Here is a 27,598-nt window from a genome sequence, read left to right on the forward strand (position 1 = left end):
CTTACCCACACCCTGGTCCAATCCCCAGAGTGTCAGATATAATCCGGTCAGACCAGGCATTCCCAACCTCAGTACTCAAGGCACACTAACAGTCCAGGTTTTAGTGATAGCCAGGCTTCAGCACAGATAGTTAAATCAAAATAGATGAGACACTAAGTCAATTGTGCTCAAGCATGAATATCAATAAAACCTGGACTGTTAGTGTGCTTTGAGGACTGAGGATGGGAATTAATGAGTCAGACCTTGCATTTTTACAATATATAAAATCAACTCTGTATGTATAGGCATTAAAATATTTCTTCGTAAAGAATGTTATCACCTGCGCTCCACGCAGGAAAGTGTAGCTCAATAGAAAAGTGATGATCACCAGTCACATAGGGAACACGTAAAATGAAAAAAATACCAAGCGCTCTTTCTCTAGGATAAACTATACTTCCAAATGGGAGTATATAAATATCAATAGTGTCAATAGTTTAAACCACTTAATTCAAAAGTCTAAATTCCAGTCCAACTGACCCCTTTCAATATTGGGTATGAAAAAATAAATATAATAGAACAACATATTACTCAGTCTTATTCCAGCTGAAAAAACAGCAGTCTTATGTATATGAGGAAATAATTGAAAAAACAAGAGTTATGGTAGACTTACCATGGTTAACTCTGTTTCTCCAAGGTCCACAGGATTCACAGGATATACATTGGGTTATAGGTGGCATGAGAGGATTGGGCACCAAACTGTTAAACTTTTGAGCTCCCAGGATGCCTCGGATCAGCCTCCCTATACTATAACCCCACCTCCTGGCCCAGGGAATTCAGTTTTGTCACAAAGCCCAAGGTAGGAGCAGGATTAAAGCGAGATGGAAGACCTATTCAGGCAAGAAAAATGCACACTTCCATAAAAGAAGGAAGGGATTAGTAAGTGTACAGATTCTCAAATCAGGTTCGTCAGGGTGGACTCCCTGTGGACATCAGAGAAACAGAGTTAACCATGGTAAGTCTACCATAACTTGTTTTCTCCTTCAGGGTCCACAGTAGATCCAAAGGATATACATTTGGATGTTCCAAAGCAGCAATAAAGGGTGGGGACGGCAGGAAAATCCTACGCTCAAACGCAGCATCCTCGGAGGCAAAGGTATCAAAGGCATAATGTCTGATAAATGTATTTATGGATGATCATGTGGCTGCTTTACAGAGTTGTTTAGCTGAGGCACCATGGTGGGCTGCCCACGAAAGACCGACTGAAAGGGTAGAATGGGCAAAGATATTATCTGGGATAGAGAGACTGGCTTGAGAGTAGGCTTCTGAGATAGTCATACGAAGCCATCTAGCCAATGTTTTGCTTATTGGCAGGCCATCCTCTTGTGGAATCTATATACGACAGAGAGTGTCTGTTCTTCTGATGGCATTGGTGCAATCCATGTAGATCCTTAGTGCACAAACTACGTCCAATGATGCTTCTCCCACAGAGAGAACCGGCAATTGGAAGGCCGGAACTACTATTTCTTCATTAAGATGGAATTTTGAGACCACCTTAGGAAGACATCCAGACTTTGTTCAGAGAACCGCTCTGTCTGGATGAAATACCAGAAATGGATTGCAACATGAAAGTGCCACTAAATCTGATACTCTTCTAGCTGAAGCAATTGCCAGTAGAAAGGGAACTTTAGCTGTCATCAATTTGAGGTCGTTGCAAGGGTTCAAATGGGGCAACTTGAAGCACTTTGAGAACCAGTCCTAGATTCCCTGTTGGAGGTACAAACAAAGGCTGAATGTCAAGCATTCCCTGTAAAAATTTGCGAACATGGTGTAGATTTGCAATTTTCTTTTTGGAACCAGGGTGGTCATTCCGAGTTGTTCGCTCGGTAATTTTTTTCGCATCGCAGCGATTTTCCGCTTAGTGCGCATGCGCAATGTTCGCACTGCGACTGCGCCAAGTAAATTTGCTATGAAGATTGGTATTTTACTCACGGCATTACAAGGTTTTTTCTTCGTTCTGGTGATCATAATGTGATTGACAGGAAGTGGGTGTTTCTGGGCGGAAACTGGCCGTTTTATGGGAGTGTGTGAAGAAACGCTACCGTTTCTGGGAAAAACGCGGGAGTGGCTGGAGAAACGGAGGAGTGTCTGGGCTAAACGCTGGGTGTGTTTGTGACGTCAAACCAGGAACGACAAGCACTGAACTGATCGCACTGGAAGAGTAAGTCTCGAGCTACTCAGAAACTGCAAAGAAATTTCTAATCGCAATTTTGAGAACCTTTCGTTCGCAATTTTGATAAGCTAAGATTCACTCCCAGTAGGCGGCGGCTTAGCGTGTGCAATGCTGCTAAAAGCAGCTTGCGAGCGAACAACTCGGAATCACCCCCCATATGGTTAATGCTGACACTTGTACCTTCAGGGATGTTAGGCAGAGGCATTGGTCCATTCCAGCTTGAAGTAATGCGAAGACCCCTACCAATATCTCTATCACTGTTGACAACACCACCATCTCCCCCGTTCCCCTACTCCACTGCTTGGGCGTCACTCTTGACTCCTCCCTCTCCTTTGCACCCCACATCCATGCTCTGGCACAATCCTGTCGGTTCCAGCTACGCAACATTGCTCGCATCAGGCCATTTCTCTCCCAGAGTGCAACTAAACTTATCATCCACTCATTGGTCATCTCACGTGTCGACTACTGCAATGTTCTCCTCACTGGCCTCGTTTGCTCCCATCTTGCTCCCCTCCAATCTGTCCTGAACTCTGCAGATAGGCTTATCTTCCTCTCCCGCCCCTCCACATCTGCCACTCCCCTTTGACAAAATCTACACTGGCTCCCATTCCCCTACAGAATTATCTTGAAACTCCTCACCTTCAAATACGAGGCCATCTCTAATTCCACTGCTCCCTACATCTCCAACCTCCTCTCCCTTCATACTCCCTCCCACCCCCTACGGTCAACCAATGACCGTCACTGCTTCCCATGCTCGAGTTCAAGACTATGCCCATGCGTCACTCCTTTAGTGGAACGCACTTCCCCGCTCCATTAGACTCTCCCCGACCTTGCAAAGCTTCAAACGGCACTAAAAACTCACCTATTCATCAAAGCAAACCCTCCCAATGCATAACCTAGTCCTGAGGCCGCTCCTCCATCCCCCTGCCTCATGCCTTGAACATCTCAGCTTTGCTTACATACTGCCATCATGCTATCTCCTGCTTGCTTGCACCTCATGTCATCTGTCTGTTGACCCTTGCCACTAGATTGTTAGCTCTTCAGAGCAGGGCCATCTTTCCTCTTGTTATCTAAACCCTCTTTTCGACACATTTCACTCGCAACTCTCTCCTACTCAGCGACCATCTTTACCCGCTTTTTCTCCTGCTGGTAAAGGCTCATCTCCATCTATGGCCACCAGCCCCTTTTAGTACGATGATCACTCCCTCACTACTTACATCTTAGCTGTACTATGTCTTGAAAATTGTGGTGCTCTTTGTTACCTTTACTCTATTTCTGTTATTTATTTACTGTAATGCTAAGTTTTGTCTCCCTGTACTGTCTTTTGTACAGCGCTGCAAAACACTTGTGGCGCCTTATAAATAAAATTTAATAATAATCTTAAAACTCTGAAAGACTTTGGGTCATAGGTTCTGGCAGAGCACCATTGAAAATAAGCATGCCATATTTGGTAATAAATGCGAGCTGAGGATGGTTTCCTTGCTTTAAGCATTGTTTGAATTACAGCCTGTGAAAAGCCTTTCGCTTTTAGGATGGATGTTTCAAGTGCAATGCTGTTAAAGATAGTCGATCCAGGTGTGTGTAGAGAAAGGGACCCTGGGGTTTATTTACGAATATTCGTGTTTGCGCCGATTTTTAGGGCGTTTTATCTCGAATTTTATCGGACGTATTTTACTGCAACTTTTTGAATCCATCTACGGTAATTTACTAAGCTGCTGAGTTTTCGATTTTCGTTTTTTCCGATGTCGATGTGATTCTTATTGTCGGGCAGTGTTTTACGGGAGTGATTAGTAAAACACTGCCGGACATAACACAATGAATCCCGGCCGGATCAGTGAGATCCGTGCAGGGCTTCATTGTGTATATTCTACTAAGTGATGAAAGGGTTAAAAATGTAAAAAATAAATTGCGTGGGTTCCCCCCTCCTATGCGTAACCAGCCTCGGGCTCTTTGAGCCGCTCCTGGTTGTAAAAATACAGGGGAAAAATTGTGTAGGGTTCCCTATATTTAAACAACCAGCACTGGGCTCTGCGTCCGGTCCTGGTTCAAAAAATACAGGGGACAAAAGACGTAGGGGTCCCCCGTATTTTTTAAACCCGCACTGGGCTCCACTAGCCAGAGAGATAATGCCACAGCCGGGGGACACTGTTATACTGGTCCCTGCGGCCGTGGCATTACCCCCCAACTAGTCACCCCTGGCCGGAGTTCCCTGGAGGAGTGGGGACCCCTTAAATCAAGGGGTCCCCCCCTCCAGGCACCCAAGGGCCAGGGGTAAAGCCCGAGGCTGTCCCCTCCCCCATTCGTGGGCGGTGGATGGGAGGCTGATGATAGCCTTTGTGTAAAAAATAAGAATTTACTTACCGATAATTCTATTTCTCATAGTCCGTAGTGGATGCTGGGGACTCCGAAAGGACCATGGGGGGGATAGCGGCTCCGCAGGAGACTGGGCACAAAGTAAAAGCTTTAGGACTAGCTGGTGTGCACTGGCTCCTCCCCCTATGACCCTCCTCCAAGCCTCAGTTAGGATACTGTGCCCGGACGAGCGTACACAATAAGGAAGGATTTTGAATCCCGGGTAAGACTCATACCAGCCACACCAATCACACCGTACAACTTGTGATCTGAACCCAGTTAACAGCGTGATAACAGAAGGAGCCTCTGAAAAAACAATAACCCGATTTTTGTAACAATAACTATGTACAAGTAATGCAGACAATCCGCACTTGGGATGGGCGCCCAGCATCCACTACGGACTATGAGAAATAGAATTATCGGTAAGTAAATTCTTATTTTCTCTAACGTCCTAGTGGATGCTAGGGACTCCGAAAGGACCATGGGGATTATACCAAAGCTCCCAAACGGGCGGGAGAGTGCGGATGACTCTGCAGCACCGAATGAGAGAACTCCAGGTCCTCCTCAGCCAGGGTATCAAATTTGTAGAATTTAGCAAACGTGTTTGCCCCTGACCAAGTAGCTGCTCGGCAAAGTTGTAAAGCCGAGACCCCTCGGGCAGCCGCCCAAGATGAGCCCACTTTCCGTGTGGAATGGGCATTTACAGATTTTGGCTGTGGCAGGCCTGCCACAGAATGTGCAAGCTGAATTGTACTACAAATCCAACGAGCAATCGTCTGCTTAGAAGCAGGAGCACCCAGCTTGCTGGGTGCATACAGGATAAACAGCGAATCAGATTTTCTGACTCCAGCCGTCCTGGAAACATATATTTTCAGGGCCCTGACTACGTCCAGCAACTTGGAATCCTCCAAGTCCCTAGTAGCCGCAGGCACCACAATAGGCTGGTTTAAGTGAAATGCTGAAACCACCTTAGGAAGAAATTGAGGACGAGTCCTCAATTCTGCCCTGTCCGTATGAAAAATTAGGTAAGGGCTTTTATAGGATAAAGCCGCCAATTCTGAGACACGCCTGGCTGAAGCCAGGGCTAACAGCATTACCACTTTCCATGTGAGATATTTTAAGTCCAAAGTGGTGAGTGGTTCAAACCAATGTGATTTTAGGAATCCCAAAACTACATTGAGATCCCAAGGTGCCACTGGAGGCACAAAAGGAGGCTGTATATGCAGTACTCCCTTGACAAACGTCTGAACTTCAGGAACAGAAGCCAGTTCTTTTTGGAAGAATATTGACAGGGCCAAAATTTGAACCTTAATGGACCCTAATTTGAGGCCCATAGACAGTCCTGTTTGCAGGAAATGCAGGAAACGACCCAGTTGAAATTCCTCTGTAGGGGCCTTCCTGGCCTCGCACCACGCAACATATTTACGCCAAATAGGGTGATAATGTTGTATGGTTACATCCTTCCTGGCTTTGATCAGGGTAGGGATGACTTCATCCGGAATGCCTTTTTCCTTCAGGATCCGGCGTTCAACCGCCATGCCGTCAAACGCAGCCGCGGTAAGTCTTGGAACAGACATGGTCCCTGCTGGAGCAGGTCCTTTCTTAGAGGTAGAGGCCACGGGTCTTCCGTGAGCATCTCTTGAATTTCCGGGTACCAAGTCCTTCTTGGCCAATCCGGAGCCACGAGTATAGTCTTTACTCCTCTCCTTCTTATGATTCTCAGTACTTTTGGTATGAGAGGAAGAGGAGGGAACACATACACTGACTGGTACACCCACGGTGTTACCAGAGCGTCCACAGCTATTGCCTGAGGGTCCCTTGACCTGGCGCAATATCTGTCCAGTTTTTTGTTGAGGCGGGACTCCATCATGTCCACCTTTGGTTTTTCCCAACGGTTCACAATCATGTGGAAGACTTCTGGGTGAAGTCCCCACTCCCCCGGGTGAAGATCGTGTCTGCTGAGGAAGTCTGCTTCCCAGTTGTCCACTCCCGGAATGAACACTGCTGACAGTGCTATCACATTATTCTCCGCCCAGCGAAGAATCCTTGCCACTTCCATCATTGCCCTCCTGCTTCTTGTGCCGCCCTGTCTGTTTACGTGGGCGACTGCCGTGATGTTGTCCGACTGGATCAACACCGGCTGACCCTGAAGCAGAGGTCTTGCCTGACTTAGGGCATTGTAAATGGCCCTTAGTTCCAGGATATTTATGTGAAGTGACGTTTCCATGCTTGACCACAAGCCCTGGAAATTTCTTCCCTGTGTGACTGCTCCCCAGCCTCTCAGGCTGGCATCCGTGGTCACCAGGACCCAATCCTGAATGCCGAATCTGCGGCCCTCTAGGAGATGAGCACTCTGTAACCACCACAGGAGAGACACCCTTGTCCTTGGAGACAGGGTTATCCTCTGATGCATTTGAAGATGCGATCCGGACCATTTGTCCAGCAGATCCCACTGAAAAGTTCTTGCGTGGAATCTGCCGAATGGAATCGCTTCGTAAGAAGCCACCATCTTTCCCAGGACCCTTGTGCATTGATGTACTGACACTTGGCCTGGTCTTAGGAGGTTCCTGACTAGGTCGGATAACTCCTTGGCTTTCTCCTCCGGGAGAAACACCTTTTTCTGTACTGTGTCCAGAATCATCCCTAGGAACAGCAGACGTGTCGTCGGAATCAGCTGCGATTTTGGAATATTTAGAATCCATCCGTGCTGTCGTAGTACTACTTGAGATAGTGCTACTCCGACCTCTAACTGTTCTCTGGACCTTGCCCTTATCAGGAGATCGTCCAAGTAAGGGATAATTAAGACGCCTTTTCTTCGAAGAAGAATCATCATTTCGGCCATTACCTTGGTAAAGACCCGGGGTGCCGTGGACAATCCAAACGGCAGCGTCTGAAACTGATAGTGACAGTTCTGTACCACAAACCTGAGGTACCCTTGGTGAGAAGGGCAAATTGGGACATGGAGGTAAGCATCCTTGATGTCCAGAGACACCATATAGTCCCCTTCTTCCAGGTTCGCTATCACTGCTCTGAGTGACTCCATCTTGAACTTGAACCTTTTTATGTAAGTGTTCAAGGATTTCAGATTTAAAATGGGTCTCACCGAGCCGTCCGGCTTCGGTACCACAAACAGCGTGGAATAATACCCCTTTCCCTGTTGTAGGAGGGGTACCTTGATTATCACCTGCTGGGAATACAGCTTGTGAATGGCTTCCAATACCGCGTCCCTGTCGGGGGGAGACGTTGGTAAAGCAGACTTCAGGAACCGGCGAGTGGGAGACGTCTCGAATTCCAATTTGTACCCCTGAGATACTACCTGCAGGATCCAGGGGTCCACTTGCGAGTGTGCCCACTGCGCGCTGAAATTCTTGAGACGGGCCCCCACCGTGCCTGAGTCCGCTTGTAAGGCCCCAGCGTCATGCTGAGGACTTGGCAGAAGCGGGGGAGGGCTTCTGTTCGTGGGAAGAGGCTGTTTGCTGCAGTCTTTTTCCCCTTCCTCTGCCCCGGGGCAGATATGAGTGGCCTTTTGCCCGCTTGCCCTTATGGGGACGAAAGGACTGAGCCTGAAAAGACGGTATCTTTTTCTGCTGCGAGGTGACTTGGGGTAAAAAGGTGGATTTTCCAGCCGTTGCCGTGGCCACCAGGTCCGATAGACCGACCCCAAATAACTCCTCCCCTTTATACGGCAATACTTCCAAATGCCGTTTGGAATCCGCATCCCCTGACCACTGTCGCGTCCATAATCCTCTTCTGGCAGAAATGGACATCGCACTTACTCTTGATGCCAGAGTGCAAATATCCCTCTGTGCATCTCGCATATATAGAAATGCATCCTTTAAATGCTCTATAGTCAATAATATATTGTCCCTGTCCAGGGTATCAATATTTTCAGTCAGGGAATCCGACCAAGCCACCCCAGCACTGCACATCCAGGCTGAGGCGATTGCTGGTCGCAGTATAATACCAGTATGTGTGTATATACTTTTAAGGATGTTTTCCAGATTCCTATCAGCTGGTTCCTTGAGGGCGGCCGTATCAGGGGACGGTAACGCCACTTGTTTTGATAAGCGTGTGAGCGCCTTATCTACGCTAGTGGTTGTTTCCCAACGCGCCCTAACCTCTGGCGGGAAAGGGTATAATGCCAATAATTTTTTAGAAATTAGCAGTTTTTAATCGGGGGAAACCCACGCTTCATCACACACCTCATTTAATTCATCTGATTCAGGAAAAACTACGGGTAGTTTTTTCACACCCCACATAATACCCTTTTTTGTGGTACTTGTAGTATCAGAAATGTTCAAAACCTCCTTCATTGCCGTGATCATGTAACGTGTGGCCCTACTGGAAAATACGTTTGTTTCCTCACCGTCGACACTGGAGTCAGTGTCCGTGTCAGTGTCTGTATCGACCTGAGGTAACGGGCGTTTTATAGCCCCTGACGGTGTTTGAGACGCCTGTACAGGTATTAACTGATTTGCCGGCTGTCTCATGTCGTCAACAGTCTTTTGTAAAGTGCCGACACTATCACGTAATTCTTTCCATAAGACCATCCAGTCAGGTGTCGACTCCCTAGGGGGTGACATCACTAACACAGGCAATTGCTCCGCCTCCACACCATTTTCCTCCTCATACATGTCGACACAGCGTACCGACACACAGCACACACACAGGGAATGCTCTGATAGAGGACAGGACCCCACTAGCCCTTTGGGGAGACAGAGGGAGAGTTTGCCAGCACACACCAGAGCGCTATATATATACAGGGATAACCTTATATAAGTGTTTTTCCCTAATATAGCTGCTGTATATATTAATATGCCAATTTAGTGCCCCCCCCTCTCTTGTTTTACCCTGTTTCTGTAGTGCAGGACTGCAGGGGAGAGTCAGGGAGCCTTCCTCCAACGGAGCTGTGAGGAAAAAATGGCGCTTGTGTGCTGAGGAGATAGGCTCCGCCCCTTTTTTGGCGGCCTTTCTCCCGCTTTTTTGTGGAAAACTGGCAGGGGTTAAATACATCCATATAGCCCAGGAGCTATATGTGATGTATTTTTAGCCATTTAAAGTATTTTCATTGCGTCCCAGGGCGCCCCCCCCCAGCGCCCTGTACCCTCAGTGACCGGAGTGTGAAGTGTGCTGAGAGCAATGGCGCACAGCTGCGGTGCTGTGCGCTACCTTATTGAAGACAGGACGTCTTCTGCCGCCGATTTTCCGGACCTCTTCACTCTTCTGGCTCTGTAAGGGGGCCGGCGGCGCGGCTCCGGGACCCATCCATGGCTGGGCCTGTGATCGTCCCTCTGGAGCTAATGTCCAGTAGCCTAAGAAGCCCAATCCACTCTGCACGCAGGTGAGTTCGCTTCTTCTCCCCTTAGTCCCTCGATGCAGAGAGCCTGTTGCCAGCAGGTCTCACTGAAAATAAAAAATAAAACCTATTTAAACTTTTACTCTAAGCAGCTCAGGAGAGCCACCTAGATTGCACCCTTCTCGTTCGGGCACAAAATCTTAACTGAGGCTTGGAGGAGGGTCATAGGGGGAGGAGCCAGTGCACACCAGCTAGTCCTAAAGCTTTTACTTTGTGCCCAGTCTCCTGCGGAGCCGCTATTCCCCCCATGGTCCTTTCGGAGTCCCCAGCATCCACTAGGACGTTAGAGAAATAAAGAATATTGTTTTGTTTTGTAGTAGAACTACAAGTCCCAGCAAGCCTCCCCCGCAAGCTGGTACTTGGAGAACCACAAGTACCAACATGCAGGAAAGTAACGGGCCCGCTGGTACATGTAGTTCTACTACAAAAAAAATACCCCCCAAAAAAACACTACACAGACACCGTAAAAGTACAATTTTAATTACACACACTTATACACACACACATACCTCCAACGCTGCGATTCACGTCCAGTAGAATCCACGGATTACCTGTAAAAATAAAATTATACTTACAAACAATCCAGTGTAGATCTGTCCTCTTCTTTCTCAATGTAATCCAGGGACTTGTTTAAAAAAACGAAACAAAAAACCCGAACCACGCACTTAAAGGGGTCCATGTTTAGACATGGAACCCCTTTACCCAAATGGCGGGACCCCCTGTGACTTCTGTCAGTGAAGGTCCCACCAGCCAATCAGGGAGCACCACGTCATGGCACTCTCCTGATTGGCTGTGCGCTCCTGCCCTGTCAATCAGGAGGAGCGCACTGGTTAGAATGTAGCGTAGCGCAGCTACATTGTAACCAATGATGGGAACTTTGCGGTCTACCGCAGACCGCAAAGTTCCCATCATTGGTTACAATGTAGCTGCGCTATGCTACATTCTACATTATTTTTACAGGTAATCCGTGGATTCTACTGGACAAGTGGACTCGAATCGCAGTGTTGGAGGTAGGTAAGTATGTGAGTGTGTAAGTGTGTGTAATTATGATTGCTGCCAAAGGTGCATCAACAAAGTATTGAGCAAAGGCAGTGAATACTTTATGTACATGTGATTTTTTTTATTTTTAATACATTTGCAAAAATCTAAAAACAACAACTTTTTTTCACGTTGTCATTATGGGGTATTGTGTGTAGAATTTTGAGGGAAAAAAAAAATTTATTCCAGTTTGGAATAGTGGCTGTAACATAATAAAAGTGCTGTGAATACTTTTCTGGATACACTGTATATGCAGTACTTATATATATGATTTATGAAGTTATGATTCCTTAAAGAGAGTTCACACTTGAGATTACCGCTCTTATCGTCTGATTGTTTATTTACAGGCAAAATCAAATCATACAGAATAGGATACACACAGTGGTGACATATATACTAATAATATTTATGCTTCCTTAATTGTAGAACACAAAACAACATGAAACAATTTACCAAACCTAGAAAATTACTAACATAAAGTGTATACGTGCAAGTACATTGTTGCCATCCTAAAGATCATTTCTCATGTGTGAACATCCCTCATTCCTCCAACTGCACTTAGCGTCTTCTTAACTCTGCATCTTCTGTTCTTCTGACTTACTTCATATTCTGTACGGGGGACGGAGGCCACAAATGACAGGGGGAGCACGGGCCCGAGTGCCCCCTACCCTGGATCCGCCACTGACTGTATACCTATAACTTAGCATTTAGCTGGTATATTCTCATAGCTTTTTCAGTGCAATAGCTAATAATAGGTTTGCCATTTACATTCCAGGGTGTTCTAAAATGTTTCATGCCCAACTTGGCTTGTTCTGCCCCATCAGGGTCTAGTTTGCCTAGGGTGTCCCAGACCTCATTTTATCAATAGATGAGATCTCTTTTCATAGTAGCTATTTATGATACCTAGCTTGGCCTATACTGGACAATAGACAAACCAGTTTTATGATTGCCAAAATTGTTCTGAAGCTTGATTCCAGTCTAACTGTAAGCACACCTGTGAATTCCAGTGTCCAAGCGATCAAGAGAATTCTCAGTCACATACCTAACTTAATTTATGACTTGAGCAGTATAAACCTGTTCCCTACACAATGACTCAGTCTTGTAGTAAAACACAAAAAAAAAAAATATCTATATCTATGTATGTGTGTGTGTGTATATATATATATATGCTACTAAATTCTCTCAACATATAACTAATACGTTCAAACCTATTTCATATCTACTCCTAAAAAAATAGGATTTTGGTACTTACCAGGTAAATCCTTTTCTTTGAATCCATAGGGGGCACTGGAGTACTCTTGGGATATGGACGGCTTCCACAGGAAGTAGGCACTGAATAAATTACTTTTGAAACTACACCTCCCCTCCATATCCCTGAGTACCTCAGTGTTTTTTACTGAGCCTAACAGGAGCGATAGAGAGGTTGACAATGTAGAATTACATATAACATAACGGACAACAATAAAGTTGACACAACATTACTGACAACTAAACAGTTGACACCATAACTTGTTAATCTAAACCAGTCGGTGAAAATGTGTTACCATAAGATCTACTGAACCTACCCCAAACCAGGTAAACTGCTCTGGGTGGGCGTCCAGTGCCCCCTATGGATTCAAAGAAAAGGATTTACCTGGTAAGTACCAAAATCCTATTTTCTTTTTCATCCACTAGGGGTCACTGGAGTACTCTTGGGACGTACCAAAGTTTCCCCCGTGGGCGGGAGAGCTGTTTGGCACCTGTAACACTAGGCGGCCAAGCTAGATGCTGATGCCGCCAACGTATCAAACTTGTAGAGGCGCACAAACGTGTGCACCGAAGACCATGTAGCCGCCCGGCAAAGCTGTGTCGTAGAAGCTCCACGACTCGCTGCCCATGATGTTCCCACAGCACATGTGGAATGAGCTGTTACTGATGTAGGCGGCTGTAACCTAGCATGAAGGTAAGCCTGACGTATGGTCAGTTTAATCCAACTGGATAAGGTCTGCCTAGAAGCTGGCCAACTCATCTTGGCAGCATCATAGAGAGCAAACAACGTATCCGTCTTACGAACGGTCGATGTTCGGGATACATAAATGCGTAATGCGCGTACCACATCCAACCTACCAGAGTCTCCTGTAACACAGGAACTACTATTGGTTGATTGATGTGAAAAGATGACACTACCTTTGGTAGAAAAGTGGAATTCGTCCGGAGTTCCGCTTTGTCATCATGAAACACTAAATACGGTGGCTTGCACGACAAAGCACCCAAATCTGAAACACGCCTTGCTGAAGCTAAGGCTAAAAGAAAAATTGTTTTCCCAATTGAGAAATTTAATATCCACTTGTTGTAAGGGTTCATAATAAAAAGACTGTAAGAAATCTAAAAACCAGATACAAGTCTTATGGCGCAGTAGGTGGAGTGAATGGAGGCTGAACTCTGAGGACACCCTGCATAAAGGTGTGAACCGACGGCAATAGGGCCAATCTACTATGAAAATAAATGGACAACGCCGATATCTGCACTTTAAGTGTGGATAAACTCAGACCTCTATCTAACCCCATCTGTAGAAATAACAAAAGACGGGATAACTTAAAAGATGATGTCGGAAACTTCCGAGCTTCACACCAACCTACATAGGCACGCCAAATTCTGTAATAATGAGCTGCCGTAACCGGCTTCCTAGCTCGTAACATGGTTGGTATAACCGATTCTGGAATGCCCTCTCTTCTTAAGAGGGCTGTCTCAACAGCCACCCCGTCAAACTCAGCCGCGCTAAATCGGGGTAAAGGAACGGACCCTGCTGTAACAGGTCAGAACGTAGTGGGAGCGGCCAAAGACCGACTGTGAGTAGACCGCGGAGATCCGAGAACCAAGCTCTCCGAGGCCAAAGAAGCGCCATTAGTATAACTGTGACGGACTCTCCTTTGATCCGTTTTAGCCACAGAGGGAGCAGCGGAAACGGTGGAAACAGATACACGAGACTGTATGGCCACGTGATTGTGAGAGCATCCACCGCCACTGCCTTTGGATCTCTCGTTCTGGACACGACCTGGGGCGTTTGATGATTGTGGCGAGATGCCATCAGGTCCACCTGCGGGTAACTCCATTTCTGGACCAGCATGTGAAATACTTCTGGATTTAATGCCCATTCTCCTGGATGAAAATTCAGACGGCTGAGATAATCTGCCTCCCAGTTGTCCACTCCCGGAATGACTACTGCCGACAATATCATTTGGTGATACTCGGCCCAATAGAGGATTCAAGCTACTTCCCGCATTGCCATACGGCTTTTCGTTCCTTCTTGTTTGTTGATGTATGCGACCGCCGTCGTATTGTCTGACTGCACCTGAACAGCCTGAGCCTGCAGCCTGTGCACTGCTTGTCGTAGCGCATTGTAAATTGCCCGGAGTTCCAGGACATTTATAGACAGCAATCTTTCGTGGACCGCCCAGAGACCCTGGAGCTGATAATTTTGAACTACAGCTCCCCAACCTCTGAGACTCGCATCCGCCGTGAGAATTATCCAATTCCAGGCACCGAACCGTTTCCCTGCGGTTAGATTCTGTACTTTGAGCCACCAGAGTAGAGACACTCTGGCCCTTGGAGACAACCTCACCCTGCGGTAAATCTGCAGATGCGAGCCCGACCACTGTGCGAGCACATCCAATTGAAAAGGACGTGAGTGAAGTCCTCCGTACTGAAGCGCTTCGAAAGCCGCCACCATTGTGTCTAATAGGCGAATGCACAAATGAACCGAGACTGTGCGTGGCTTGAGCACTAATTGTACCAGATGACGAATGACCTGTACTTTCTGTTCGGGTAGGTAAATTATTTGATTTACCGTATTGAGAATCATGCCTAGGAATTGAAGTCGTTGAGACGGAATCATTCAGGAATTCGCGTAGACAATGGTAGGAAATCAGATTTCCCCCCCCACTTGGTGTGCGATCTATCTCGTTTGGAATCCGACTCCACCTGTTAGGAACGTAGCCAAAGTGGACGTTATGCGCCACTAGCGAAGCTGAAAACGCAAGAACCAACTGCCAACGTCCAAAGAAGCTGTAGGCAGCAAGAAGTGTAAGGTGGTCTTTATTTAGGGCAAACCTGAACTGGAGTGCCCTGCCACTACAGCCTTGTTACCTCAAAACCCTTACCAAAGCAGGGCGAAGCAACAGCCCTACTGCTGTGTAGGGTACACTGCGATATGTAGTAAAAAACTCAATAATTGTAATTGTCTCTCATTGGAAATCGTTCAGCCTTCGCTGAGAACCTGACGTACTGGCCTGGTGCTATGAGGGCTGGCGGCAAATCGACCACAACAATCTAACTGAAACAGTAAAAAAAAAAAATCCCCCCCCCCCCCCCTCAGGCAGTACATGCCCCCGCATTCCCCCAAAAGAGGACCGGTAAGGGTCTGTCTGTGCAGTTTTTACGCAGAGTACTAACCACTATACGATCACGGCAACTTAAATGAGCCAGGTAGGAGACGAACCTACAATCTTGTTATCTGTAGTCAGATGCGTTATACATTGCGCCACTGGCCCAGATTCGTATTTGTCCGACACACTGTGTGACCGACTTTGCAGCGAAGCTGCTTGTTTGACTATGCATTAGACTTAGTGATCATGTACTCCAACCAGTAAGTACACCACGGAAGTAACGTGTGTATTAACCTGCATTACCGTGCATGTGGTTACCAGCAATAGTGAATCTTCCTGTAGAGTCATGCTGTACAAAAAACAATTAATAAATTAAACTCCTAACAACACCCCGCTCCTCCAGATGCTAAGTGTTGTAGAGCAGCAACCTCCGGAAAAGAACCAGGAAGTAACGTTAAAAGAAAATGGTGTCCTACCATGTTTTTTTTTTTTTTTTTTAACACCTGTTAAACCAGGATCTGAACCAGTGTCCATTCAATCACAATGTTCACTGTGGCCGGAAAGCCTAACCACTTAGCTACAGAGCCACCTGTAAAAACAATAAGCAAAGCTGCTGCAGATGAGGCCTGAACTCACCATGTTTGCCGTGCTCAACAGATACTGTTTAATAAGCACTGTGTGCTGACCAATTAGTCTTGCTTACTGCAAAATAGATTTTTAATGTCAGCATATTATATATATATATATATATATATATATCTACACATACATACAACAATGTATATTCACACATACTCAGACCTTAATAAATATATATATATTCCATATATGCATACATACACATATATATTATATACCCATATACAAATATCCAGATATATCCTGATACAGAGGTATAATACATTTTTAGAAGTCTGAAACTAAATGTGACCTCACACAGGCTTAAAACCTGAGATGACTGCTGCTTAACCACAGCTTAGTTAATGGGCCCTATCTAGTGGCCGGCGCCGGGAGCACGCTCTTGGGAGCGGCCTCTGGAGAGCTATCCTGACTGTAAAACCTATGGTAGGTTTATATTGATAGTGTAAGCCCAAACTGAGCTATTTTTAACAGTTTAAACTAGCATGTATTAGTATGCAATCTAGTTGGATCACCAGTTTCCCCCAGATGGCAAAACAATATGCAACATTGCTTAGCTTCCAAGCTCAGATGAGTTTGGACGTATCCAGAGTGGTGTGGCTGTAGATTAAAAATACCTACAGCACCTTGTACTCCCAGGTGGCTAATCAGGCGCAACACTGCTTAGCTTCCAAAATCAGATGAGATTGGGCGTATCCAGTGTGGTGTGGCCAAGTGAATTAAGACAAAGCTGCTGCAGTGCTCCACAGATACTGTTTTATAAGCACCATGTGCTGACCAATTGATATAACATATCTTACTTTACAACAGTGAACAAAGCCAGTATTTGGCTGCCACAGCCATGATTCAGATTTGCAGTCTTTAGGATCATTATAAACAGTTATGAAATAAATAATTAGTAAGAGAAGTGAGTGTATACCCATGTTTTAGACATGGCAGGGAAACTGCTTATTAGTAATTGCTGGTGTCTTACTCATGCAGACAGACAATACAAAAAAAAAAAAATACAAAGACAGACAACTTGCACGACTCAGTAAATAGCACTAAGGTGTCTCTATAAATATATATCTGTATACCAAATATATATCTGTATACCAAGTGCAGTGCACGCCAGCAATATGCCTGATCCCAAATTCCCCTTAACACCCCTGCGCCTTCAATGGAGGAGAGATGTAACACAGGAAATTCTGGAAATACAACAGGAAACATGGTTAATCTTGTTTTAACAAAGACTTCATAGCCTATTGTAATACATACGCAGCGCTGCTGTATTCCCTTTATCAATAAGAGTTGAATCATGAGATTATATCCACTGACCCTGACATTTCTGTGTACAGGGAACATCACTGTGGCAGCAAAGTTACTCACTAGGCTAAGGAGCCTGCCTTTTGTCTCTCATTTGTGTGCCCCCCCGTGCTCCGTGTACCTCGAGGGCCTGGGAGCGCGCTGCATAGAGCCATGAAGCGGCCTATGCATAAAACCACGTGGCCGATGCGGCTCAGAGCGGCGGGGGAGACAGCTTAAACAGCGGCGCTGGAAGCGGCGGCGGCGGGCGGCTGAAGGCAGCGGCGGGCGGCCACACACACACACAGTATCCCGCACAGCGGCGTTCAACATACCTGGACCCTGTGGTGAGGGCTATGACGGGGCTTCTCTGTAAGTTCCGTCCAGCCTTTACTGCAGGTTTTAGTCCTGCACGTGGTAGTGAGGGAGCTCTTTTTTAGAGAGGTCCGACACCCACAGCTGCTATAGCAGCCTTCACTATCCCGGACCCACGCCTATTGGAAGGGGGGAAGGGATGTGGTAAATCGTTGAAAAAAGAAAAAACTTAGAAAAAATTCCAATGAAATGTGGACAAACTCCACAAGCCTACTAACTGTGTCGAGCACAGAAAAAACACTGAGGTACTCAGGGATATGGAGGGGAGGTGTAGTTTCAAAAGTAATTTATTCAGTGCCTACTTCCTGTGGAAGCCGTCCATATCCCAAGAGTACTCCAGTGACCCCTAGTGGATGAAAAAGAAATATACACACTATAATATTCACCATGGTTAAAATCGCCTTTTATCATTGATGATAATCTCATTCTGACAATATTTCTTTAATCTCAATCTTCCTAAATTATATTTTATGCAAACAGTTATCTATCTACCAGCACAGCACTCCTCGCACCCAGGTATCTGTGGTGGACTGCTGCCAAAATTGAAGAAGTCTGCCTCCCACCCTTGGATCCCCCAGGTGGAAGCCCGTGCCCTCAGGCAGAGGGCTTGTCTTCTGTTTTAGAAGTTGGGTGTCTGACTGACCAAGCCTGTTTGGCTTAAAGGGGGGTACATATGGAGGGATCGGTGCTTAATTTCTAAGCAATCTGACTGGATTGCTTAGAAATTAAGCACGGATCTCTCCGTGTGTATGCCCACAGCGATAGCGATGCGCAGCCCCATGCGTCGCTATCGCCGGTTCTAGATTGTGCCTGCATTCAGGCACAATCTAGCAGGTCACTCACTTCAGTGCTGTGTGAAGTGAGGGGCCAGACGCCCCCCATCCTTCGCTCGGTACACATCGCACTGTGTGCTGAGCGAGGGGAGAGATGTGTGCTTAGTTGTCTGTGATAGATCGCTCAGCACACATCTATAGGTGTGTACCGCTCTTTAGTCTTAATAGCTTTATTTGATTGAGAATGTTTGACATACGCCTTTCCCTTTGCTTTACTTTGGGGCCGAAAGGACCGGAAAGTAGAGAATTTAGGTTTTGATACTGAAGTTGAAGGAATCGCCGTTGATTTGGAGTTTGCTTCAGATAATAAAATTTTGTCCAGTTCTGTTCAAAACAGAATATTCCGACAAAGGATAGGGATTCCAATACCTTTTTGGATTCTGTGTCAGCCTTCCATGAACGTAGCCAAACTGCTCTGCGAGCTGCTACTGAGGAAGCTGAAGCTTGAGAAGCTAATATATCCATATCTAGGGCTGCTTCTTCCACATAGGCAGCGGCTTGTTTTCTATTAGCTATATGGGATAATTGTTCTCTTGTTCCATGAACTATATCAGAGATATCATTCTTCAAGGCCTCCGCCCAGCCTGTTACGGCTTTAGCCATCAATGCTGTGGCCATAACTGGTCTTGTACTTGCCCCTGTTAGGAAGAATACAGTTTTAAGATAACTATCAATTTTTCTGTCTGCTGCATCATTCAAAGATGTTGAAGGAAGAGGTACTGTAGACTTGCGCACCAGTCATACTACGTGAGCATTTGCCTTTTTATACAGTCCCCAGGTGGAAGAGGATAGTAAGAGACCAATTTTTTGGGTACTTTAAACTTATTGGGTGTTTCCCATGCGTCTTGTACAATTTCCGTCAACTGATCAGAGTCTGAAAATTCAGCCTTTACTGTTTTTGGACTTTTACATTTTTTGCCTTAGAGCTCTTCTATTTATTTCATTGATAATATGGGTTTCCCCACTCAATTTTTCTCGGGTATATCCACTGAGGTGCGGTGCTCCTCCTTTTTTGAGGCAGTCTTAGAGAGAGAAGATTCGGCTTCATCCTCTGAAATATCCTTGGATTCTGAAAACTTTGTAGATTGTGAGGGGAGCACCCTATAGCTACCCGTTTCCACATCCCTAGGCCTTATCTGCCTGTAACAATTGCTGAAAGGCAGCTGAGGTCTCAGCCAAGTCTTGGACTGAGTGTAACAACACATTTATTCATGGGGGTTGTTGCATAAATGGTGAAGGGATTTGTGGACAACCCATAACCAGATATATAGCTGGAACAGCCAAACGGTCCGTTATATTCGATAGAACCTGTGCAAAAGATGCCCAAGGGGGTTCTTGTGCTTTTACAGGTTTCTGGCATAAAGTCGGTTGGTCAACATGTTTTAGGTTTGTGAACCTATGACAGTTTGCACACAACCCATCCTGCATAAAGTCCTGAGGGCCTAACCCTGCTTTACAGGACAAACATGATATTAATGTAGGTGCAGGTGCTACATCATTACCCTTGCCTCGTGAGGACATAGCAACAATATTATTCACACAGTATTAAAAATACGCAGCAATGTGAGAACCTTCACTTAGGTATAGTTAAACTGAAGTACCATCAGAACCTACCATGCTTCCACCAGCATTGGGGGTATGAAAATGTAGGGGATAGAGACAAGCTGACAGAAAATTGCGCATTTTTAAAGTCAGACAGCAGCACTAGCAAACAGTCACATACAATGCATGAATATACATTTGCAAATGGGCACTTATTCAATTGCACAGTACCACAAAGGTAGGTAGGAAAGCAGTACTGTAATACCTAGGCCTTGGGACTGGGATACAGTGAGACCAATGTATATAGCTGTACATCGACTATAACCGCAACATATGTACACAGTCGCACATTTGCATTAGGCACTTATTCAACTACACAATACCACAGAAGTAGGTAGGAAATCAGTGCTGTATCATCTGCTTCCGGAGAGCGGGATACCGGGAGACTAAAACCCAGCTTCCTTAGTTCGATATAGCCGCCAGAAACATGGCTATCAGTAACAGACACTCCAGTGAACACAGCCGCACAGCGACTATATGCACCACATGTACTTAGTCTCATTGTGTCTCAGACGGAAGTGGGTAAATACAGTTCATGGCTGGAAACGCAAAGGAGACTGGCCCTGAACTGGGGGGAGGGGCGACCAGGGGAGGGCCTTACTCCCCACAGCTGACATCCACTCCAGGCTTCTGCGGTCTCATTAATCCCCAGAGCCTATGATCCCTGCGGTTTAGCACTGGTTCAGCCGAGGTGGACGACTGCATCAGCAACTGTCCGGTAGTCTCCAACCTGGGACAGTAAGACTGCGTTAAATGCAACTTACACTGATAAGTGGTCAGGACGCCTTACCTTCTCCCCATGCTCCGTCCTCAGCCCTGTGATCACCAGCGTGGACCTTCTAGTACATCCCGTTGACGCCTACTGTAACACCAGCGTCTACATGAGGGTAATTGTTGTTGTGACACCACTGGGAAGTTGTTGGAGCGACCTTTGCAAAATGTATTTAAGACATATAGCAAAGGCACTAAAAAAAAGGCTATTTAAAGTAATAAAAGCTTATGGGCGGGATGTACTAACCTCCCCTGCTGCGGTATCTTGCTTTTCTGTGCGCTCCCTGTGTTTTCACTGCAGTTACTGATCTCCTCTCCACTGCCCGGCGCTACCCGTTGCTCCCCCATGCTGCCCATTTTTTTCCCTCCTCTCACCGTGGTCTGCCTCATTACCGCGGGCAGGGTCCAGGATCTGGCATCCTACAAGCCATACACACACTAGCCAGTGTGCGCCTGACACAGGGGCGCATGCGCAACTATCAGGGGGAGCGCAGTGATGACCAAGCGCTATGGAGAGCGCAGGAATCAGTGGCCGCGGCGGTGATGAGGCAGGCCGCAGTGAGAGGAGAAAAGAACAGGCAATGTAGGGGAGCAACGGGCAGCAGAGAGGAGACCAGTAACCGTGGAGATAACATAAAGAAAAGCAAGATACCGCAGTGGGGGAGGTTAGTCCATCCCGACCTATGGCTGTAAAACAGCCACACCATTTCTACAGTGGTCCGGCTCCTGCCGCTCCAAACAAAAACTGAATTCCCTGGGCCAGGAGGCAGGGTTGTAGGGGGGCTGAACCGAGGCATCCTGGGGCTCAAAAATTTAACCGTTTGGTGCCTGATCCTCTCACGCCACCTATAACCCAATGTATATCCTGTGGATCTACTGTGGACCCCAAAGGAGAAAGTAAGTGTATTGTCACATGTAATGCTTAGTGCTCTTCCAGAAAATGGTATAGTCACATCCAACACATTGCTCAAGGTAATGTAAAAAAATAAGCAAATTAATCCTTTACCTTGTTCTTCTGAATAATGATTTTAAACACATAGGAACCTATAGCGTCATTAATCTGCAAAATAGATAGCATAGTGTAAAACCATAACATTTATTGATGAAATTAATAAGGTAAAAACAAGACACAAGATGTGGTAGATAAAATTTCCATTAATCACAGGTAAACAATGGCTCTGTACCAATTTAGACCTTTTAAGAAAGACACATTTGCCACATATATAGGTGTTAAAGCAATTGCTCCCCCTATTAAGCAATGTCACCTTCCTCTTGGAGTTGTTTTGTCATCTCACAGGTCCACTATGGTAGTCGGCCACAATCCAGCCACACCAACGTGTTTCAACTGATAGGTCTTTATCGCAGTAGAGAAATCATTGGAAAAATGGCAAGCTGTGCCATTTTTCCGGCGATCTGTGCATGCATATAAGAGACTGAGGGGGTAATTCCGAGTTGATCGCAGCAGCAAATTTGTTAGCAGTTGGGCAAAACCACTTGCACTGCAGGTGTGGCAGATATAACATTTGCAGAGAGAGTTAGATGTAGGTGTGGTGTGTTCAAACTGAAATCTAAATTGCAGTGTAAAAATAAAGCAGGCGGTATTGACCCTGCACAGAAACAAAATAACCCACCCAAATCTTACTCTCTCTGCAAATGTTATATCTGCACCCCCTGCAGTACACATGGTTTTGCCCAACTGCCAACAAATTTGCTGCTGCAATCAACTCTGAATTACCCCCTGAGCCCCTAGTGCTCAGACTCTGGAATGGCTAGAGAGGAGGAGGCCCGGACAAAGGAGACTGCACAAGGGACTCCACCTCTCTTAAAACACCCCTGACCATAATACTGCACAAATGAAGCCAAGAATTACCCTAACATTCCCTTAACCACTTCTGTGCATTTTGTTAATGTTTTAATTAATTACATTTTTAGGTGCATATTGATCATAGTATATAACTATGCAAGTAAATACTGTACTTTAAAGAATATTGCAAAATGATTTTATTTTGTTTTACTTTTTACAGTGTACCTGTCTTGTAACCCACAATGGCTCAGTGGTTGGTCAGCCATTGTGTTTCTGTCAGCTGTTTTGTATGCCAAAATAATATTGAAGAGAATGCAGCGGAAAAATTCACTAGTAACTGCCTCAGTGATGTCATTTGTTTATAGTGAATTTGTGATCTGTGCAGTCATGACAATTGTTTTAACCAAAAACCATATTCATATTTTATATATTACTGGATTATATCAAGTTATAATTTATTTTCAATTTAGGATAAGCATGCTTTATTGGATATCACACCAACAGCAGTGGAACATCTGAATTATGTACAATTCTATCCAATTGTGGTTTTCTGCAACCCTGAGAACAGACAGGGAGTGAAAGCAATGCGACAATGGTTACTCCCCGAATCCAAGAAGAGCTCGCGGCGTCTGTATGCACAGGCTGTGAAACTGCGCAAGAACAGTTCCCGTGTTTTTACTGGTGAGCATGACATTTCTTTTGTGTTTAATTTTTTTTTATTTCTCTGTTCACTACCTTTTTTAATTCCGCTCATACTTTATAAACTATCATGTATTTATATTTTAAAGCCACTATTAACTTGAGTGGAGCAAGTGACTCATGGCTCCGCAGCCTTAAAGAAATTATTCGAACAGAGCAAGCAAGACCAATATGGACTAGTGAGGATAAGGTAGAAACTTCAGTTCAATCAAATTGGAATTTTGAGAGGGGAAAACATTACTGCATCACTTGATCACATTTGGTTTTATTTTAGGCCGAGACGCCAGTTACTGAGCCACTGTACCTCCTGAATGAATCGGCTGTTGGATCCACAGACTACCTGAGCTGTGACAGCCGGGCGAACAGTGATTATGAAGAAACTGATGCTGAAGGCGGAGCCTACACTGACCAGGAACTGGAGGAGGAGTTCCAAGAGCCTGCACTGGCCCGCTCTTCTGAACCAGTGGTTGAATATCAGCCTCCCTATCACAATTCACCATATGATTCTTCATACAACTACAGAGACCAATCACCTGTTAAAACCTCTTCTTACCATGGATCCAACTCACCATCCAACTCACCAACTGAACCATCTTATCCCTACAGAAGTCATTCACCATCTCACAACACTTACAGCCCCCCACAGGTAAAAAAAATAAATAATAATCTATCTCCCCATGGCACAGAAACTTCATATGTTGTAAAAAGGGTTGTGTTATAGAGTTTACATGACTTTACCTTATGTATTGTGTTACAAATCATTTATACATGTTTATGTATTGAAACTTAAGGTACAGCTTTCAAACTAAAATAATGGGGGGATACCGAAATGGAATCTCAGTTCTACTTTTTGAAAAACATTTCTTGGTCCCTGTCCAGTGTAATTTTGCACACAGGGGCTTATGAAAAAACTCTTGGCATACTTTGCTCTTAAAAAAATTGCAATAATGGGGGGGTATTCATTTATTTATGTATTTATTATTTATTTCTCTATCGTCCTAGTGGATGCTGGGGTTCCTGTAAGGACCATGGGGAATAGCGGCTCCGCAGGAGACAGGGCACAAAAAGTAAAGCTTTAGGATCAGGTGGTGTGCACTGGCTCCTCCCCCTATGACCCTCCTCCAAGCCTCTGTTAGATTTTTGTGCCCGGCCGAGAAGGGTGCAATCTAGGTGGCTCTCCTAAAGAGCTGCTTAGAAAAGTTTAGCTTAGGTTTTTTATTTTACAGTGAGTCCTGCTGGCAACAGGATCACTGCAACGAGGGACTTAGGGGAGAAGAAGTGAACTCGCCTGTGTGCAGGATGGATTGGCTTCTTTGGCTACTGGACATTAGCTCCAGAGGGACGATCACAGGTACAGCCTGGATGGTCACCGGAGCCTCGCCGCCGGCCCCCTTGCAGATGCTGAAACAAGAAGAAGGTCCAGAATCGGCGGCATGAAGACTCCTCAGTCTTCTTAAGGTAGCGCACAGCACTGCAGCTGTGCGCCATTTCCTCTCAGCACACTTCACACGGCAGTCACTGAGGGTGCAGGGCGCTGGGAGGGGGGCGCCCTGGGAGGCAATGAAAACCTATTTTTGGCTAAAAATACCTCACATATAGCCTCCGGGGGCTATATGGAGATATTTAACCCCTGCCAGAATCCGTTAAGAGCGGGAGACGAGGCCGCCGAAAAAGGGGCGGGGCCTATCTCCTCAGCACACAGCGCCATTTTCCCTCACAGAAAGGCTGGAGGGAAGGCTCCCAGGCTCTCCCCTGCACTGCACTACAGAAACAGGGTTAAAACAGAGAGGGGGGGCACTAATTTGGCGTTAGAAATATATAAAAAAGATGCTATAAGGGAAAACACTTATATAAGGTTGTCCCTATATAATTATAGCGTTTTTGGTGTGTGCTGGCAAACTCTCCCTCTGTCTCTCCAAAGGGCTAGTAGGTCCTGTCCTCTATCAGAACATTCCCTGTGTGTGTGCTGTGTGTCGGTACGTGTGTGTCGACATGTATGAGGACGATGTTGGTGAGGAGGCGGAGCAATTGCCTGTAATGGTGATGTCACTCTCTAGGGAGTCGACACCGGAATGGATGGCTTATTTAGGGAATTACGTGATAATGTCAACACGCGCCAAGGTCGGTTGACGACATGAGACGGCCGACAAACAATTAGTACCGGTCCAGACGTCTCAAAAACACCGTCAGGGGTTTTAAAACGCCCGTTTACTTTAGTCGGTCGACACAGACACAGACAGGGACACTGAATCCAGTGTCGACGGTGAATAAACAAACGTATTCCTTATTAGGGCCACACGTTAAGGGCAATGAAGGAGGTGTTACATATTTCTGATACTACAAGTACCACAAAAGAGGGTATTATGTGGGATGTGAAAAAACTACCGTAGTTTTTCCTGAATCAGATAAATTAAATGAAGTGTGTGATGATGCGTGGGTTCCCCCCGATAGAAAATATGGGCGGTATACCCTTTCCCGCCAGAAGTTAGGGCGCGTTGGGAAACACCCCTTAGGGTGGATAAGGCGCTCACACGCTTATCAGAACAAGTGGCGGTACCGTCTATAGATAGGGCCGTCCTCAAGGAGCCAGCTGACAGGAGGCTGGAAAAATATCATAAAAGTATATACACACATACTGGTGTTATACTGCGACCAGCGATCGCCTCAGCCTGGATGTGCAGAGCTGGGGTGGCTTGGTCGGATTCCCTGACTAAAAATATTGATACCCTTGACAGGGACAGTATTTTATTGACTATAGAGCATTTAAAGGATGCATTTCTATATATGCGAGATGCACAGAGGGATATTTGCACTCTGGCATCAAGAGTAAGTGCGATGTCCATATCTGCCAGAAGATGTTTATGGACACGACAGTGGTCAGGTGATGCAGATTCCAAACGGCACAAAGGTGTATTGCCGTATAAAGGAAGAGGAGTTATTTGGGGTCGGTCCATCGGACCTGGTGGCCACGGCAACTGCTGGAAAATCCACCGTTTTTACCCTAAGTCACATCTCTGCAGAAAAAGACACCGTCTTTTCAGCTTCAGTCCTTTCGTCCCTATAAGAGTCATATCTGCCCAGGGATAGAGGAAAGGGAAGAAGACTGCAGCAGGCAGCCCATTCCCAGGAACAGAAGCGTTCCACCGCTTCTGACAAGCTCTCAGCATGACGCTGAGACCGTACAGGACCCCTGGATCCTACAAGTAGTATCCCAGGGGTACAGATTGGAATGTCGAGACGTTTCCCCTGCGCAGGCTCCTGAAGTCTGCTTTACCAAGGTCTCCCTCCGACAAGGAGGCAGTATGGGAAACAATTCACGAGCTGTATTCCCAGCAGGTGATAATTAAATTACCCCTCCTACAACAAGAAAAGGGGTATTATTCCACACTATATTGTGGTACTGAAGCCAGAAGGCTAGGTGAGACCTATTCTAAATCTAAAAAAATTTGAACACTTACCAAGGTTCAAATCAAGATGGAGTCACTCAGAGCAGTGATAACGAACCGGGAAGAAGGGGACTATCTGGTGTCCCGAGACATCAGGGATGCTTACCTCCATGTCCCAAATTTGCCCTTATCACTAAGGGTACCTCAGGTTCGTGGTACAGAACTGTCACTATCAGTTTCAGACGCTGCCGTTTGGATTGTCCACGGCACCCCGGGTCTTTACCAAGGTAATGGCCGAAATGATGGTTTTTCTTCGAAGAAAAGGCGTCTTAATTATCCCTTACTTGGACGATCTCCTGATAAGGGCAAAGTCCAGGGAACAGTTGGAGGTCGGAGTAGCACTATCTCGGATACTGTTACAACAGCAGGGGTGGATTCTAAATATTCCAAAATCGCAGCTGATCCCGACAACAAGTCTCCTGTGCTTAGGGATGATTCTGGACACAGTCCAGAAAAAGGTGTTTCTCCCGGAAGAGAAAGCCAGGGAGTTATCCGAGCTAGTCAGGAACCTCCTAAAATCAGTGCATCATTGCACAAGGGCCATGGTAAAAAAATGGTGACTTCCTTCGAAGCAATTCCAGTCGGCAGATTTCATGCAAGAACTTTTCAGTGGGATCTGCTGGACACATGGTCCGGATCGCATCTTCAGATGCATCAGCGGATAACCCTATATCCAAGGACAAGGGTGTCTCTCCTGTGGTGGTTACAGAGTGCTCATCTTCTAGAGGGCCGCAGATTCGGCATTCAGTTTTGGATGATGGTGACCACGGAGGCCAGCCCGAGAGGCTGGGGAGCAGTCACACAAGGAAAAAATTTCCAGGGAGTG

At 46.0% G+C, this 27,598-nt stretch overlaps 1 protein-coding gene across 4 annotated transcripts in view; it reads left to right on the forward strand.

The window, feature by feature from the left end:
* TJP3 (tight junction protein 3) overlaps window positions 1–27,598 on the forward strand; it is a 222,090-nt gene that overhangs the window by 172,183 nt on the left and 22,309 nt on the right. For all 4 annotated transcript variants that reach the window (XM_063914834.1, XM_063914833.1, XM_063914835.1 and 1 more), the window contains exons 17-19: window positions 23,098–23,308; window positions 23,416–23,516; window positions 23,601–23,972. In XM_063914834.1, coding sequence (XP_063770904.1) covers window positions 23,098–23,308; window positions 23,416–23,516; window positions 23,601–23,972 — 684 coding nt within the window. The remainder of the gene's footprint in view (window positions 1–23,097; window positions 23,309–23,415; window positions 23,517–23,600; window positions 23,973–27,598) is intronic.

This window comes from Pseudophryne corroboree, chromosome 1 (genome assembly GCF_028390025.1).
Source record: "Pseudophryne corroboree isolate aPseCor3 chromosome 1, aPseCor3.hap2, whole genome shotgun sequence".
NCBI lineage: Eukaryota > Metazoa > Chordata > Amphibia > Anura > Myobatrachidae > Pseudophryne > Pseudophryne corroboree.